The following is a 19,164-nucleotide window of genomic DNA, read 5'->3' on the forward strand; positions in this document are numbered from 1 at the left end:
CCACCTGTCTATCCTTAGGGAAAGAGAGGTCAAGCACTCCGGCTTTCTCGCCGTGAGAGGAATCATCCGTGGTACGGTGGCGCCCTCTCGTGGAGGCAGGCCGCATGCAGCCCAAGGGCCCGGAAGTGGGGTGAGGGTGCCCACTGCCAGAGGCTGTTGGCACCTTCCGAGAAGGCTCATTCACACGGCGGTAGAGCCCCTAGCGACAACGGGCCGTATGCAACAAGAGGGCCCACCTGCAGAGCGGTGGAGCCCCATGTCGGCGGCCGACCGTCGATCAACAGAGGGACCTCTTGCACCTCCGAGGAGCCCCCTGTGGTTGGGATAATGCCATAATCCCTAGAACGAGCGTATTCCGCTTGTTTCTGGGAACAAAGTGACGACAAGAGAGCCGGTACAACCAACCAGGAGAGGGCCGAGGCCTCTCTCTGGGTGGGCATGACGGGTCCCGTCATCACCCTGCTTATTGAGGCAGATTTTGGCATTTGGCCTAGGGGCGTGGGTGAGGAGCCCACCACTGCTGTTTGAACAGGTGTGTGAGTGCATGCTTGTGGACATGCAGTGAAAGGCAACAGCCGAACATTCTGCAGAACCTTTCCATCTCTCCCGATCAACAGATCAGGGCCTTGATAGAGGGGAAGGGAGCATGCATGAATGCAAAAGAATCAGAGCTGGCAAACGAGGAACAGTCAGCCGTAACAGTGGTGGAAGAGGAGAAGTGGGCAGGCCGACTTCTTCTTCCTCCGTGCTTGTGTGCGCTGGGCTTGCTGTCGGGGCCGGAGGCTTTCCGGACCAGGCAGGCGGGCCTCGCTGAGGCTGTGGAAGCGGAGCAGAAGACCATGGCGCTTTAAACTGAGGATCCTGGGCAGCAGACTGCGGGGCCGTCCTCCGCCGTGCCGGAGGAAACACAAGCAGGGGGTTTCCGGGGAAGGCACAGACACAAAGCCTCATCATCCTTCCTCCTGGCTTTGCAGCCCCGTGCGTTAGTTTAGCAAGGTCAAGCCAGTGAGCACGCTCCTGGACTACCATGTTGCCCATTACCTTACCCATAGACTGCAGTGAGCAGGCCTGGGTGCAGAGACACACGTCGGCGACCATAAATATCTTTTTTATTATTGCAGAAGCAGGTCCGCAGCACATCCGGAGCAGACCGCGGCCCTCCATGGCCTCGCAGTCGAGGATGGAGGCACCGGGTGTTGAAAACCGCACAGTGCCAACAAGAGCCCGGAGACTTGTTTGCCATTCGAGTGTGTTCGATGCCCGGGCAGCTCGAGCAGGCTTCAGTGTCCGTCCTTGGTGGAGATTCTTCCACAACATGGACAATGGCGAGCCACAGAGCATCCCGTCCCCTCGGTGAGAGGAGACTCAGTCTCCATTTCTGCTTGACGCAGAATATGAGAGCAGGTGGATTGGCTTTGTGCTACCATGTGGCGGCTAGTGAGGATGCGAGGTAAGACCTGTTTTTAACCACTTCTCGACCTGGTGTGGTCTTGAGTAGTCGATAATCCTGCCAGCATCCTTCGACTAGAAAACGAAAAATCTTGTTTGTGGTTAAACTGGACAGAACTAACTACGTGAGATAACAGAGGAGAAGAGGTTTTTGAATGGGGCGCACCCGTCTGTCTCCTCCTTTTATAGGAGGTGGGAGGGTCTCCCAGAGGACTGTCACGCTTCACCGGCCAAAGAGGATTGGTATAGTGAAATAGAGTGCTTCTGAGGAATGTAGACAGAGGTCACATCCCATAGTGAGACATCTCACAAAAATATTATGAAATAGAACACATCTTTTATGCAGCTTTTATGTAATTTCTCCAAATGTGACACCAGAAAGTTTTCACACACCTGTACTTTTTCTACGTGTTATGTTACAGTTATCTTACAACTGATTTAAGCATGGCTTTCTTGGACCTAGATGGGCAACCAGCGGCCCTCGGGCTAAACATGAACCGCCCACCAAAATAAATTCACAAAATACCTCCAAAAATAAATAAAATAACAAAAACATGCAAAATGAAAATAAAAATGGACAACATGACTCCAAAAACATACAAAAGAACAACAGAAATACAGAACATGACAGCAAAAACAGAAAGATGTCCACAAATTCACTCCAAAACCACACAAAAATAACACTAAACACAAAATGTCAACAAATATACACAAAGACTCATAAGACACAGGACAATAAAAACACCAAAATATAAAAATCCAAAAATACACAAAAAGACCACAAAAATGCACAAAATGATGAGAAAAATACTCCTCCAAAATCAATTAATGATCAGATTGTTAATTATTCTAAATGCTGACATGAATGTTGATAATGTCACTCGCACATCAGACAATCAGTTTTGTGGCCCCCACTATGATAACAGTTGTCCATCTGTGTTTTAAGACATCTACCAAACTAATAATGACTCATAATAATAACTCATAATGATTAAGACATATGTTCAGACATTTAAGAAAATTAAAGAAACATCAGTAAAACATCAACCCATCGATCTGAAACTAAGAACATACAGGACAAACAGGAGGAGGAGGTGGGAGCAGGTAATCTTCTTTAAACATGAGCTAAAACAAACTGTGAGGGCTGTAATGATTCCCTTGTACTTCAATCTGTTTCTGAAAAAACCCTTGTCCTTCTGGGGTTTCACACATTTCACAACCTTACATGAAAAAAGGGGAGACTTGTGTTTTACAACTGCAGTTTGAATGCATGGTTGGAGAAGAAATGCTCACCTCTCCGTGGTTGAAGAAAAAACACAGTGTGGTAACAATGCCACCAAGTCGACTGCCACTGGAGAGAAAACAAAACAAAGGAAGCAATTACAGGAAAACAGATTCTGGAAGGTTATCTCTGACGCGAGTGATCAACTCAATTAATCCCGGAGACAGAGCTTGTTGCCAAGAGATGCTGCAGACCTTAAATAAATGGTTATCTCCTTTCCTGCATGCAGTTGACCTTGACGAGACAAAAAGGTGCAGGTACATGGCCAAGAAGTAAAAAGATTGAATACCTTCCAGCCAACATCGTATCATGTAACAAATAAGTGGCCAAAGACACAAGTAATCAGATTAAAGGATTAATTCCAATTCCATGTCACCAGGATATGAAATGTACAAACTCCTCAAGTCCACACATGCTGCACCACACACTGTCATGGTCTATGACTATTTTCAATATATCTTGTAATCCACATGTGCCAAACTCAGGGACCGGGGGCCAAATCTGGCCCTTTAGACCATCCAATTCGTCCCACAAGGGAAAGTTAAAAAGACAGAAAAAAGATAAATAATTGTCTAAATTACTAAATATTTTAGTTGTGGATATCTCAGTCTTTTTTATACACAAATTCAATGCAACTCCACAATATTTGGAGGATCGCAATTTTCCCAAGCTTTAGCGCATGAAGGCAGTCATTTAAAATCTTGAAATTGTTCAAAGAACTAAATATTCCTGAATTATTTCACATGATGTCCCCAAATTAAATGGTGACTAAATTGGTCACAAATTAATAAAATGTATAAGAGAAAATCCTGCAAGAACTGATATCTGTCATTTATTGCCTAGATATTGTCAGCGCCTTACATACTTTATATGTAACGTATACATGCAAACTTGGGGACATAAATGTTGAGATTGCTAGTTTTCCCACCTAAAAATTGTGGCCCACTTAAGATCAAACTAAATTTGACCCCTGAACTAAAAAGAGTTCGACACCCCTGTTGGTAGTCGGCAAGCAGAACAAAAATCAATGTGTCCATATAACTACAATTAAAGAGGATTTACCTGAGGTAGGCACCATAAAGGAAGAACAGGCTCATCATCACGCCATTCAGCAGGAAAACACAGGCCACGTAGAAATACGCTGGATCACCCAACCCTGATGTTCACAATACAAACAATTAAACAAAGAAAGCAGACACAATACAGCATGGAACTTTCCTCAATATCAATGCACACAGAGAACAGTCCCAAAAGCTTGGGAAAACGAGTTAGTTAATTGTTGTATGTAAGTATGTTGATAAAATCAAGATCTACTTTTAATCACATGGGGCAGACTGAGAATGAAATAAAATCTGAAAATGTGATGTCGGCAAGCAACTTATCCATTTGTCATTCTAAAACACATAAAAATACCAAGCCGACTCCCACTTACAGGAAATAAACAGTTGCTTGTGCAAACACTGTGAAATCAGCCTGCGTTCATCGACCCCGGGATGTCTTTGCCACTAATGAGGCCAACGCTAACACAAACACTGCTGCTGAGAGAGATTCTGCTTGTTTATCACCAGCAGATCCACCTTTGTGCAAATTTTGGCTGTAAACAAATGTTTATGCAATTTTCTCCCCATTATACATGACACACAAACCCTTGGAAAAAGACATCAGATATAATAGACAGATCAGATATAATGAACTGGGCCTAATGGGAATAGGAGCCTATACAGGTGTCATTATTTTTGATACAATAACTACATTTGTTTGTGTGTGTGTGTGTGTGTGTGTGTGTGTGTAAAAGCACAAAGGGAGTTTGAAAATCCTGCAGAGTCTCCGTGGTGACGGTGTGTACCTTCACAGCTGTCTACAGGAGTTAGCCCCTCCCCTCTGTTGATGGACCAGCACATCTTGGTGGGAATCCCTAAGTAGCCCATGACTCCGATGTACATACGGTACCAGCTGGCCAGGACCACCTGAGGTGAGGACACGGATGTGGTAAAACGAATTAGAAGGGCCATTTATAAAAGCCTTGTAGGTCCCTTTGAACCACTAACAACTACACCATGGGTGTCAAACTCATTTTTGTTCAGGAGCCACACAAGGCCCATCAGGTTTTAAAAGTGGGTTTTGTGCCACTTCAACGTGTAAACAACTGTCTACATTTCTTAAGGTGTAATGCATGTAGTTACAGATTACCAAGAACTGAGCTATGTAGTAATTTACCAAATGACTAATGCACAGTTGCGCACGTGTCAAGATCAAGGCCTGCAGGCCAATATAAGGTTTCATTTATTCAGACAACTGTTCTTCAGAAAATTTACTTTAATCTCCTGACATGTTTTGATTGTCAACTGCCAGTCTTCTTCAGAGGCATCTGCTGACGATTTTGATGTTTCCTTGACTTTTGCGTAATAATTCCAGCACGCTCTTTTTGAATAATATGTTAACGTTTCATTTATTCAGACACCTGTTCTTCAGGAAAATGACTTTGATCTCCAGAAAATCTTCAGAAAACAACAAGAACTTGCTGGAATTAGCCTGTGGTGCATTTTTGACCCATCATAGCAACTAAGTTTGCTAATTTAAGAGGGAAAATTACTGTAAAAAAGGAATGAAAGTGAAATAAAAACCTATATAGTAATGTTTCAGTTGTTTGTGCATTATTCCTTTGCTTTTAAGTATATTCTTTTTCATCTGCAAGCAGTCATTTACATCAATCGATTAATATCAACACAGGCACAATTCTGGTAAAATCCTTTTTATTTTCTTTGTAAAAATGCTTGAGTTATTCATCAAATGGGTCCATTTCATATCAAACTGGGTTTAACTTTGCCACCGAGATAAAATAAGTTTGACATTTCAGGACTATTGTTCTTTATTGTAATTTTTACCTTGAGAAAAATCATTCTGTGGGCCGAATTTGATGATCTGGTCGGCTGGATTTGGCCCGCAGGCCTCAAGTTTCACACAACTGATCAGCATCAGGCATTAGTGACTATTTGAGTGAATTAGGAGGTAATACCGTGCTTTACCTCTGGATATAGATTAAATCGCTTCAGCGTGTTGATAACCAGCGGATACTCCGTCAGTCTGTCATTCATGACCATGTAAACGCCACTAAAGAAGGACGGGGCCTCAATGATGGTCTTGTAGTAAGAGTAGTACAGACCCTGAGGAAAAAAAACAATATTATAAATGCTTGAAAAGTAAAAGTTTAAAGTTAAAGCATAAAAATAAAGATGAATCATTCAGGGAAACAGATGGCAAAACAAAACATAGCAGCCAGAGGAAGCAGGAGTTAGTTAGACCAGCAGAGCAGATGGTAACGGCTCACAGCACAGTTGGCAGTGCTCCGCGAGAAAAAGGAACCATAAAAATTCACTAACATTTTCTCCTTTGGTGTCATCATGGATCAACAGCAACTTTCACACAGTTAAAGGACAGTCTCGATCACACAACTTTATCAAATATTCTATCCACGTGTGCAGCGTATCACCCTATTTCTGGAAATGCTTTTATACGTAGAATTATTGCAGAACAGTTGATAGAGCTCACACATATAAATCACATGTATTTATATATTTTTTTTGAAAGGAGTAAAAAAATGTGAATAGTCCTTTCTTCACAATAAAAAGCCTTTTAGATTGAATTTCGCTTGTGCGACTTGCACTGAAGCCTAGTAACTACGTCTTTAAAAAGGAACTCACTATACCGCACTTCATTTCATGAATCATTTCATTACTCTATATCCCTACAGACCCTCTAAGTGAATTCCTAGTTTTACGACATGTGAAACCAGTGTCAGACTGTACATCTTTCTCTCTGACATCATCTGCAATTATAGATAAAGTCATTTTTTTGCTGAACTAGCAGATTTACAGACATTATTATCAAGATGATGTTTTGCCAATTGTCAATATTGTGAATAGCATTAATGACTTTTACCATTTCTGTCCGAAAAGCCATTTCCTTCTCCAGGGTAGAAAGGTGTGAAAAGTGTCGGTCATTCTCAAAGAGCTGCGACAGATGATACCTGAGCACGAGAAGGGAAATATCAAGTCAGGAGCATGAAGGTGCTATACTGTGTGTTTTTCCTGGTTCTGTACTTTGTTTCTTCTTTTGGGAATTCAGTTCATAATCTGGTTTTTAATCCCCTCACCTCTCCTTATGTTGTTTTCCCTTTTTCACATCTAACTACGGGAAGCTGCCTACGCCCTTGGCGACCCACAGTTCTCCCGTTCTTGTCTCCCATGTTATCTGTTACTGTTCTTCCATGTTCTCTTTAGACGGGATGATACTGAAATTTGTGTAAAGCACTTTGTGGTTTTTACCTGGGGAAAGCTCTCTATAAATAAAATATACTTACGTACTTACTTTGGATAAATGTCATAATAATATCAGAACTTACCAGTGCAAGTATCCAGACACAGCAGCTGTGAATAAACAGAGTGAATGAATACAGGTGTTAGAGATAAATTGGTTCTACAATGCACTGAGCTGTCAACACATCTGGATTGATAAACTGCCCACATATAAACAACAGTCTCCTGTTGCTATAAAATGTAGAGCCTTTGCTTTTTAAAAACTGCCTTTAAATGTCTCACTTGAGATATATATATATATATATATATATATATATATATATATATATATATATATATTGTATATATAGCTGGTCTAATGGAAAGACGCCTAATAGAATTTAAGAAGTTTGGTACATATTGAGGTTAAAACTAAAGCACCACAGAACGCAGACTTCCGCCAAGCTCTAAATATCCTCTTTGCTAGATATTGGCATTTATCAGGATCAGTGATCCTGATCATGGTACCATGATCATTCACACTTTAAAGGCTTGTAAAAAAAATGAATGTATACTGTATCTCCATTAATAACAATACAGGTTGAAATGTATGGGCAACCCCATTTTTTTTGGAAAAACCACAAATGAAATACACGATCGGAATCTGATCTGTATGAAACTCAGTGGAATAACTGGGATACCCACCTGACATAACTTAATCAAATTAAATAAAGATCAATCAATTACGAACCGAGATATGATTTTTTTAAAATTTTGCCAATGATGAGAGATAAGGATTTTTCAATGTTTTCAGACTGATATAGAATCAGCAGTTTAATCCAGATCCCTTACAAAATTTTATGGAATCTTCCATGGCCTAATGTCTATGTCTTAGGTTAAAATTCTGATGAAACCCTTTGAGTCAGTTTGACTTAATCTTGCTAATAGACAAACAAACAAATAAATGAATGGCAGTGTTTGTAAAGGCGTTATAAACAAGTCTGTCATCTCTTAAGCAAAACTGGTAATAAGAATTATACGAATGTTCATTTAATACATAAAGCGATGATTATCAACATTTTTTGGGTCGTTACCCCATTTCATCACAAATTTCTAGTGACCCCAAAGACATTTTTTTTCCTCCTAGAATTAGTTTTTGATCATCTTTGCGATATTGTGTTACAAGTGGCCAGAATTATTGCACAAAGTGACAAGATGCACCAGCTTCAATAGTGACATACTGTGTTTTATTTGAACTAAATTTACATTTGAGAAAGTAAAAGTATAGAATACAGTTGTTTGAGATTGTGTGTGGTGTTTTAATTTCAAAAATAATAATTAAAATAAATAAAAATATATAATAACAATAATTTAAAAAAATTTCAATTACTAGACATTTCAGGCAACAACACAAGGGGTCACGGCCCCAAGGTTGAAAAACGGGTGTAACACCTAAATTTAATGTTATGGTTATCTACCTAATAATATCCATTATATTTTATTTAAAGTAGTGAAGATAAAACTGAGATCTATCTATCTTTTGAAAAGTGTTTTCAGTCCTTGTTCAGTTCAGTTTATTAGCCATTTGTAGTATAAAAACCACATTGGAAAAATGTGCAAGGAGCTCAAAGTAAACATTTAAAACAAATTAAAAAAAATACATAAAATACTATAGGTTAAAATACTGCACAATAAAAAGGCCATACAAAATTAAAGTGGCTTGTGTAGTGACCTTTTAATGTTGGTTATAATAATAAATTGATAGTAACCTTATCAAACTTAACTGAAGATTTGTTCAAAACAAACCACCAAAGAAACATTTAGGCTCAAATTCAGACCTAATTTATACAGTATAACTTGCACAAAGGTATAATGAAGTAGCAAAACATTATTTGATAAAAGGGATTTAACATTATTGTTCTTATTATTATTGAAATTACCACGTAGTATGTCAACTCTACTGACAGATCACAGTTGGGATCTCTTTGTAAATCTGATAATAAAAAGTGTTGTTGTGAAGAATTGTGGGTTTTGTTTAAAGGAAATGAGCATTTAGGATCAATCAGTGGAGTGCTAACGTGTAGGTGAGCTAACGTTAGCCTGCTGATCACTGGCCAAGATAACTAGTGATACTAGTAAGTGCACAGTTAGCAGCTGTTAGCAGGGAGAGCTAGCAGGCTAACACTCCCAACTCACCGAGCAGAAGAGTGATCCCCAGCTTGGCGGTGGCAGCGGGAGTTAAGCCGAGCTTGTGCCCGATGCCCGGGAGCCCGTTATGATGGGAGCCGCTCCAGGCTTTGCCCTCTCTCCCCGGTCTCCTCACGGTACTTTTCCCAGGGGGGCTCCTGTCGCGGTCCGTGTGGGCAGCTGGAGTCTTGACGGTTTGCTTTCTGTTCTTAGCCACCATGGTTGGTGTTTTTGCGTGGAAAGGGTGAAGGTTCGGGGAGTCACGGTGCAAAGCCGAGTACCGCTCCTCGGATCTGCCCCTTTCCTTTGCCTTTCCTCACCTGAGCGACGCTGCTTTCACTGCTTAATCACAGTAACGTGGCGCAGCTGCGCCCTCTGCCGCCGGTACACGAGCACTGCAAGGAGCTTCTTGTTATTACCATGGCAACCTACGGACGCAGGACCCGTCGGTCACTGTCTAGTATTCGGACGCAACACTGAACAAAAGTCTGGAAATATCTCTAATTTATGCGCACTTTGTACCAATGGCGTATTAAAATCATCCCACGTGCTCTGGCAAACATGGCAACCACTGAAAGCAGGAACAACGCTCATAAGGATAACAAAGAACGCACTGGGTGTAACCAATGATTAGTAGCCTATATATATATATATATTTGCAATCAAAACCATCTAAATCTGCGGTTTAAAGTGTAATTACTCTGGTGGTATGGAGGTAGATTTATGTCTTTATTATTCAATCAAAAACACTTTTCAATTAAAAAAAAATCACTTAAAAATACGTGAGACCCAAATAATTGCATTTGAAGTTTTTTTATTGAAGTGATTTTTTTATGATTGAAAATGTTTTTGTTTTAATGTTTTTTTTTTTTTTTTTGAAAGATAAGCAGAAATCTATGGGTTGCCAAGTACCTCCATACTATGGTGAACACTGAAAATGTGAAACAGCTCTTTATCTTATCTTAATATCTTCCTGTATGACTCTAAAAACATGCCACATATTTCTGCTAACTACACTCGACCACAAGCAAACTGCATAGTTTCCTCAGTAATTAAAGTAGAGTTTGTCTCCTCTAAAAGTCTGTAAAATGTTCTGATTAATGCAAATCACCTCATTTTACCAGGTTCTAGGAAAGAGAGATGACGTGTAAAAAAACAACATTCTAATTATTATTATTTTTATTTTTTTCAAAAATAATCTCGTAGAACCAGTTAACATAAATAAACGTTTACCTATGTTGTTAATAATGGACAATGAACTTCACCAATAGACTGATAGGTAAGGTGGGATTTAATGAATTGATTTATCAATCATCTCAATGTAAAAATCAGAGGATTGAAGATTTTAAAAATGGTTCAGTTCGTTAAATTTAAGAGACTTACGATGGTTGTTAAAGTTTTTCAATTTATTATTATTTTTTTTAAAGAAAGCGCCACATTCAATAGCCAGCAGATGTCAGTAAAGGACAGTTTATAAACTCAAGTTGTATTTGAGGATTTGTCATTCTTTCTGTATTATAGAAATAAATGTTCTTCATTCATATGAGAGACAGAAAGACATGTTCGCTATTAATAATAGCATGTAATGTAAAAACAAACGGTTATAAGAAAAAAATTGCTAATCTCATTTGTTTAGATTGGAGTCCTATTACGGTTCAGCGAGGTGATGTTGGAGAAACTTCAAACTCTTTTTTTAGGGATATTTTGACAGCTTCCTGACAAGCAAACAATCCCTGCTCTGGGCAAGAGATATGATGGTGGCTTTGTGTTGTGGAAAAGGAAAAACCACATCAATTTGGAACATTTGGAGTTGGCGGTGCGTTTGTTTTCATATAAGATTTAGAATGGTCTGGCAAAAAGAAAAGAAAACCCCAAGAAGACATTTCCCAGTGAAGATATTACAGAAATAGGGTCTAATGGGGATTTTAAAACTGTCACAAAAATTTATGTAAAGTTGATGTAATTTTTCGTGCGTGGCAACACGATTTCCTCATATCTTTTGTGCTGCTTGGGACGAATTTGTGTCGAGCTTCGTTGAACTAATTACAAACCAATGTCTGATGTCAATGGGATTTGTCACCTTAACCATAAATCTTACCCTAACTCAGTGTTTTTCAACCTTGGGGTCGGAGTTTAAATGGGGTAGTCTGAAATGTCTAATAATTCATTAGAAAAAAAACAAAACAAAAAAACTGATTAAAAATGTATTTTTTAATTTTTTTAATCAATATTCTTAAACCAAATAAAACAGCACACACTCTTAAACAACTGTATTTTATACTTTCACTTTGTCAGCTATAAATTTAATAATAGTAATAATAAAATGCAATAAACAAATAGAGAGAAAAAATGTCTTTGGGGTTGCCAGAAATTCTTGATATTAAAATGGGTTCACTGCGATGGACTGGAGCCCTGTCCAGGGTGTACCCCTGCCTTGCGCCCAGTGTGAGATAGGCACCGGCAGACCCCCGCAGCCCTAAAAAACAGAAACATGGTCTGAAAATGGATGGATGGATGGAAAATGGGTTCACGATCCAAAAAAGGTTAGTAACCACTGCCGTAATCCCAACACTGACCCTGAATAATAAACTATTCTGATAAAATGTAATTACATTAAATAACTTCCAAATGAAATAAATTAAAATACATTTTACTATAATTTTGAAACTTGTATACAGCAGCACAAAAAAAATGTGGAAGTTGTGTTGGTATACACACAAAGTAGAAAAAACAAATTGTCGCTGTGTTATGTTTATTTATGAGATCGTGCTGCATTATGGTATGGTGGTTGATAAAGTTTGGGAACTTCTCTAAAAGACCCAATAAAACAAAATGTAACAAAACTAGGGGTGTTCCAATCCGATATTGAGATTAGATATCGGTCCGATATCAGCCAGAAAACGAATATCTGATTTTATCGGACTGCATCTAAAATCTCCAATATACAGTATATAATATTATATTTATTCAATTGTAGAATACTGTACATATTTTGTTGAAGGTTACAATTTATGTATTTATGCATTGGCTCCTCTGCTGGGGTCTCGAGCGGGGGGCTCTCTGGGAGGTTGGGTGCTTGGGTGTGGGTGGATGGGGAGGCGGGATGCTGGTGGGGGGCCTAGGGGTTGGGGGTTGGGGTCGGTGGCGGGATGCGCTGGGTGCTCGGCTGCTTGGGGCTTCCTCGGATGTGTGTGTGGGGGGCGGTGGCTGCTTCTCGGCCTGGGATCTCGGGGGCGTCTGGGGGGCTGCTCGGCTGTGGGGGGGTGGCCTGGGGCTCCTTGGCCCCCACTCTTTCTGCTGGCCTGGCTGCATCTGCGAGTCCGGGGCAGTTCCTGGGTTTGCAGTGGCGGTTTTTGCACATATAGAAAAAATAAATAAATAAATAAAAAATGATGTAACCAACTGGTTAATAATAAATGGGTCAGTTTTTCCTCATACCTACTGTTGCTGACTATTGTTCTCTGTTTGAGTAACATCACTTGATCAAGCCTTTTATAACATTCCACACTACAAAATAAGTCATAAAAGTTTGTATGATTTGTGCTGATATTGCATCAGATCGATATCGGTATCGATGAAAACTCAAGGCTGCAATCGTATCGGAAGTGAAAAAGTTGTATTGGGACATCCCTAAACAAAATGTTAGTGTTGGAATTGGCATGAAAAACCAATAGTGACAAATGGTAAAAATGGCCTAATGCTCACTTTCATAAAAGATACATCCTTGTACCGTATATATCCTCTGTAGCAAAGTGCACGGTTCATTAATATTACAAAAACAACCAGTCTTAAAATGAGATTTACTTGCATTCCTGACTATATATAATTTTCTCTGTGTCCACAGACTGGTTTAATGTCACCACGATAGTCAAACAAGGGTCCTCACATCCCACACACATCTGACATGATGCTTATTGTTACACCACCAGCAGCAGTTATTGTTGGAGAGCCACAGGTTTGAGACTTCCCTACTATTCCTCTACAGCCACGCCTGAGCTAATAGCACATATGGTCATCACATGGGATGAGAATGAGAATCCATCCCTGCACGGCACAACTCTCACCATCAAACCTATTTAAATGCTGACCTGGAGGCTCCTCACCACCACATATTTTCCCCAAACTCTCAACTGTCTCAAATCAGGCCTTCACTAAGCCCAAATACAGGGACTAAGGCTGAGTGGTTGGCGATAGAGAGCTGTCAGAACTGAACACAGTGACAGTTTGGATAAGCTATTGAAAGCTGTTAGCTCAGCTTGCCGTTTGATTACACCAGTAGAATTTGTTTTTACATCTAATGTAGCATTGCAGCTGGGCCAGACTGTGGGTGGGCACACTATAAGAATATTGGCTAAGACACTGCCTGGGCGTTGAGAAAATATTTTCACAAGAAAAGGTCAATAAATGACCGTACCTTCTATTTTTGTATAATTGTATAATTTACAACCTCCAACACAAAGGGGGGTGAGTGGTCGGAGTTATTTATAACTATATATAGTGCCGCCACATTCTGATTTGCTGTTAGGCAGCACAGTGAAGATACAGTGTATGCGTTTTGCCCTCCAACAGCCTTGTCTATAGGTTTATTTTGGATCGATTTAATCAAACTTAAATAACCAAACAATAATTGCTTTTTGTTTCTGTTATTTGCTGTTTTCTTTTGATGTCAATGTTTTTCTTTTTTTGCTGTTTTGTGCTCCATTTCAAAGTTTTGCTGTCTTGACTTTCCTTTATTTTGTCTTGACTTTATTTTACTATTCTTTATTTTTTTCTCTTTAGTTAAAGTTTAAATGTTATATCAGGAGCCGTCTTCTTCAAGCCCCTTGATGGTTTTGGGGGTTTTCTCTGGCATGCCAAGTATATTGATTTCTGTTAAAGTCTGTCCACTATTCTTATGTTTTGTTGTATTTTAAAGCAGATGGCTGCCGCCTCCGAACCTGGTTTTTACTTCCTACTGTCGCTAAATGCTTGTTCATGTGGATCTTGTTGGGTTCTTTCTTTCTTACTATGGACTCTATATTTTGTTAAGCACTTTGAGATGACTTTGTTGTAATTTGCGCTTTAAATAAAGTTGTGAAAAAACTGTGCCAAAAAAAAAAATATATGAGAAGGTGCGCTAAATGTATCATTCCCTTTGAATAACTGTTTGTTTAGGACTGTTTAGGAATGCTAGATGATAAAGTTGAGCATCACTAAGCCTCCACTAAGGCTCTTAATAAAATAATTTTTTGTTTAGTGGTATAGGAGCACAATGCTACAGTTTTAAAGAGTCTATACATGGCTCCCAGTCAGCCTCAGAATACACTTTACATTTCTGCTGCTTGTATTCAACTGAATGGGTTTGGTCCAAAATACATCAGTGAGATGTTAGGTTAGTCAGGTATTAACCCAGCAGGTCTCTCATCTATGGACACAGGTCACATAATGGAGCACAGAGTTTACAACACACATGTTGAGGCACTTTTTAGTTGTTATGCTGCAAAGAAGTGGAACAAACTGCCAGCAGAGCTTAAATCAGCACCCAATGTGAACATTTATTAAATCTAAGAATAAAGCACTTATTTTCTCTACTGCTTATAACAGAGAGAAATATATATATTTTAAACTATTCTATTATATACTTAATGCTTTTATTGTTGATTTTTTCAAATAATGTAACATATTGAATTGCCTTGTGTATGAAATGCACTATAACTTTGCCTTGCCTATAAATGTCTAATTCAGGATTTTATAATAATCAGGGACAACTTGACCCAAGTTCCTTGGAGATTAAGCATATGCATAAGCAATAAGGGTGCATGGATAAGGATGGGCTGTTGGGGAGGGGCTGAACATGGACAAAAATAGCATTTAAGCACCAACTGGCTCTTGGCCTCACTGTGATGCATATTATGCAGTAAAAACACATGCTGTCAATGGTCACTTGTTGTTTGACCATCAGTTATCTAAACATTATAGCCCATTAGTAGCTCTGGAAAGCAATCTAATTATCGCCCTCCTGGGGCCACAAAACCACATTTGTCAATCTGCAAGTGAGAGTGGTTGTCCTTCATTTGTGTATGCAAAAGGAAAATCAAACTAAAGAATTATCAAGACAGATAATATGGATCATTAAAAAAACAAAACAAACAAAGAACACATTGTTGATTTTAATAGCGAACATTTGGTTGATGATGGTGCCAAAAACTTGATCAGTGAAAACTATGTTGTACAACAAAGTAAGAGAGAGATTGTGAAACATATAAAAACACCTTGATATGATTACAATCTTATTTTATTATCAGCCTATCAAACATATGGACTCTCCCTTTATACACAGAATGCACTGCTAAGACAAAAACCCAGGGCGTTGTCATGCTACACGGGTTTTAGGTGGACATAGCAACGGCCTTGGCCTCGTATTAATCCCAATAACACAGCTGCTTGGATTACCGGCCCTTCTCGACCTACTGTTCTTGAATCCCTCTGTTCCTGTGGCAAAACCAGAAGCTGATTCACCTGCTGATGAGGAGATAAATGTGGACAGTAAAACTACTGTCGAACCACTGTGTGAGAAAAAAAACCATTCAATCTATGCATAAATGGTCATGTGAAAAGTTTTACCTGATTATTTAAAACTCTCAAAATTGTATTTAAAAATACCAAATATGATAAATTGTGACTTAGGATTGTTTATTGAAGCATTATACAGAGCTGTTAGAATGTTAAAAAGCTGTGTGGAATTGGTAGAGATGGACTGAAATAGAAAAAACAGAGCTGTGAAAGTAATAAAGTAGCAACAGTGCAGTGATAAGAAATTATAATTCTTATTGAAATCACATGAAACATTAAATCCAATGAAAATATAAAGGTGAATGAAAAGCAATGGTTACTTTATTGTGATCTCTAAGGTCGTAAAAGAACAATAGTTTACTGTAGGGTGAATATGTCTGTCAGCTTCGCAAACAGAAAAATTGTAACTTTTTTTTTTTTTTCAGTAAAAATGTTGACATAAAGAAATATTGCAAATATTGTAAAATATTTCAATTGTTTATAGTCCTTTTTTAGTATTTTTAGGCCAAACCAAGACAAGACAAACAATAGTTGCATTTTTATCACTGGTTCTAAAATAAATGTTACAAATGAGGCTTGTCATATATTGCATGCTTATTTTAAGTATCTTTTGATTTTAAACCTTGTAAATAAAAAAATTCAAAAGTCTAAAGTAAATGATACAAATTGTATTTACAGGTATTTATTGTTAGAATTAACAATGGCTGAAAAACATCAGTGTTTTGTGAAAATAATACACATACTGTATAATATTATACACATTCACTGGAATAATGAAGTCTTATTTTGAAATGATCAAAAAGAAATAAAGAAAAAGCAGGTTGAGGCAGGGGACATGATTGGCTTAACCCGGTGCAGAAAGATTGTTTCCTTTGGCCCTGCACTGTGATTTCCTGCCCTGTGATCATCTCTTCCATATGATTAGGCCGATGTGCAGAGCATGCAGTCATGTGACGAGCTTTGCTCCACGCTGGCCGTGCAGCCAAATGAAGCAGAGCAGCAATGGAGTCAGCACCCAAAACACAGTCGTGGATTAACTGCCTCGAGGTGATTTTTGAGGTATCATGAATCAGCATCTTATAGTTTTGATCTTTTTTAAAGATGTGTATTGCCTGAGGATTGCATTGCATTCAAGGAGCATGAATAACTTGTGTCTTTTTTTTTAATCTTATTTCATAATCCAGGAAAACATGGTGTCTGATTCTTTATTGATCTAGAGTGAGACATCCACACTTAGTCGACCTAACAAGCCCTCAGTACGGCTTGTGTAACATGATTAGCCAAAATTTGTGGCCTCCTTTTCAAACCCACACAAAGCCAGAGGGGGGTCTTACACACACGGTCTTGTCATAGCCAAAAAGTAATTTAAAAGGTCACACAGCTGGGACTCTTTAGATATTTGGACAATTACAAACAATGTCCCTAACAAGGAAAAACAAAAGGTTTCCTCAAATAAAACCACTGTAATTAACAAGCATGTCATATCAATTCAAAGATGATTAAACTGCCAACAACAGAAGATCTTTAAAAGCATTTTTGGCCATCATAAATCGTCGATTGATTATTGACTGATGACTTGGTCAAATCAATGGAGAAAGAGGTTACAGCTTACAGTGGTTTGTTTACAGTGGTATTTAGGGAAGCTAATGAAAGCTAAAAGTTCCTTTTCCTTACTTGCAAACAACAATACGTAAGAAGAAGAAGAAGAAGAAGAAGAAGAAGAAGAAGAAGAAGAAGAAGAAGAAGAAGAAGAAATGCACTTTTTTCTTTTTTACTTTATTTTTATTTGCAATTTACTACATACAAATAACTTATAAGTGTAAGAAAAAAAAAAAAAAAAAACAAAACAAAACAAAAATTTAACAAAGGTTAAACATAAAAACAAGTTTTTACCAAATATGATAAATAATCGTTATTACAATATTATAAATAATACCTTTTGTGGGGTGGTTAGATTCCCATTGTCTCTAACATGTGCAAAGTAATGGTGGGACAGAATGAAAGACGTGTTGAATATGGAAAAAAGAAGCCATAAGGTTACAGAACAAAATTAAAGAATTTGAGGACCTGTGGCTACGATTAATGTTAGAACGCACTTTTTTCAAATAAAAAAAAAAACTGCGTCAATTTATATGTTTCAGAGCTTAACAAAAAAAAAGTAAAAAAATCATACTTGAACAAAATGCAACATAATTGGAGCGCTCACGTTCATCTCAGTCTGAATCAAAGTTTTCTCCATCGTTTGACTAACCCTGTTGTGGCACAGCAAGCATTAGGAAAACATCACAAAAAATAGGCCAAACTGTTCAAACAATCTTCCATCACATCACCAAATGTCCAGATTAGAATTTTAGAAATTTGTGATTCCAAAATTTGTAGATTATTATTATTTTATTATCGTAACACTCATATCTCAATCTTTCTTCCCATCTATCCCTTTGCTCATCTACCCTCCACTTTGTTGCTGGTATTACTACATCCCTTCTTCACAAAGTGAGCTACAGATCTACCAGACAAATGCTTTATCTAAGTTAATAATTACTGTAGCAGACCCTTGGGATCAGAAAAGTTGGGGCTGGTGCCCTCTGTGGATGTCTGGGTGCAAGTCCGACCTTGCTGCTACTCACTCAGCAAGTTTGCCCCCTGTTAGTTGTCAACACCCTGACGGTTTAATCTTTCCTGCCTGTGCGAGTATTAAAAGATTATGAGTGTTCTGCATGGCTTCATGCACACAGAATAAGGGGCTGTTTCTCCCAGGGCCCCTTGGTTAATACTCAAAGGAGGTGAGAGAGAGGCCGAAAGGGGGGAAAAGAGTCACAAAGGAAAAGTGGAGATGTGATGATTGTTTTTAACAACATATTTACAGTGTTTAATGGGAGTTCAAGTATTAAACAGAGTCATTTGTGGAGGACGACATGTTTGACAAACTGTGACGTTACTAATTACTCATGGAAGTGCTTCATACACATGACTCCAAGTGGTTTTATGAGGTTAAAGGCATCCAATGGTTCAGATCGTAGTGTAGCTTACCCGTAGAGTGTCTTTCTTGTTCAGCTGGAAGCCATGCATTGATCTGTTGTTACATGGTTGACGGTGGCATCTAAATGATGCAGCCACCGGCATTTGAAAAGTTCTATTTCTTGTTTCCTGGTAAGTGCCAAATCCATTCACCGTGTTTCTGGTCCTCTTAGCAACAACATAATGACATCCAAGGAACTGGATGACACGTAACCAAGTGCTAAAACCTATAACTGAAAGGATTTTTCAGCCTAGATTATCTAAGGCAGGGGTTCTCAACTGGTCTCACCCTGGGACCCACTTTTTGCCAAAGTCCATAAATCGCAACCCACCTTTTTGTTTTAGAATTCAACCAACCAAAATTAGTTTTTCAAAAACACC

General features: G+C 38.7%; 1 protein-coding gene across 1 annotated transcript in view; it reads right to left on the reverse strand.

The window, feature by feature from the left end:
- dpy19l1l (dpy-19-like 1, like (H. sapiens)) overlaps nucleotides 1-9,433 on the reverse strand; it is a 28,933-nt gene extending 19,500 nt beyond the window's left edge. Inside the window, exons 1-7 of the mRNA XM_028471365.1 lie at nucleotides 9,223-9,433; nucleotides 7,134-7,158; nucleotides 6,671-6,758; nucleotides 5,758-5,895; nucleotides 4,578-4,698; nucleotides 3,794-3,887; nucleotides 2,743-2,800 (exon numbers count right to left, since the gene is read on the reverse strand). Coding sequence (XP_028327166.1) covers nucleotides 2,743-2,800; nucleotides 3,794-3,887; nucleotides 4,578-4,698; nucleotides 5,758-5,895; nucleotides 6,671-6,758; nucleotides 7,134-7,158; nucleotides 9,223-9,433 — 735 coding nt within the window. The remainder of the gene's footprint in view (nucleotides 1-2,742; nucleotides 2,801-3,793; nucleotides 3,888-4,577; nucleotides 4,699-5,757; nucleotides 5,896-6,670; nucleotides 6,759-7,133; nucleotides 7,159-9,222) is intronic.
- Nucleotides 9,434-19,164: the final 9,731 nt, after the last annotated feature.

This window comes from Gouania willdenowi, chromosome 16 (assembly GCF_900634775.1).
Source record: "Gouania willdenowi chromosome 16, fGouWil2.1, whole genome shotgun sequence".
NCBI lineage: Eukaryota > Metazoa > Chordata > Actinopteri > Blenniiformes > Gobiesocidae > Gouania > Gouania willdenowi.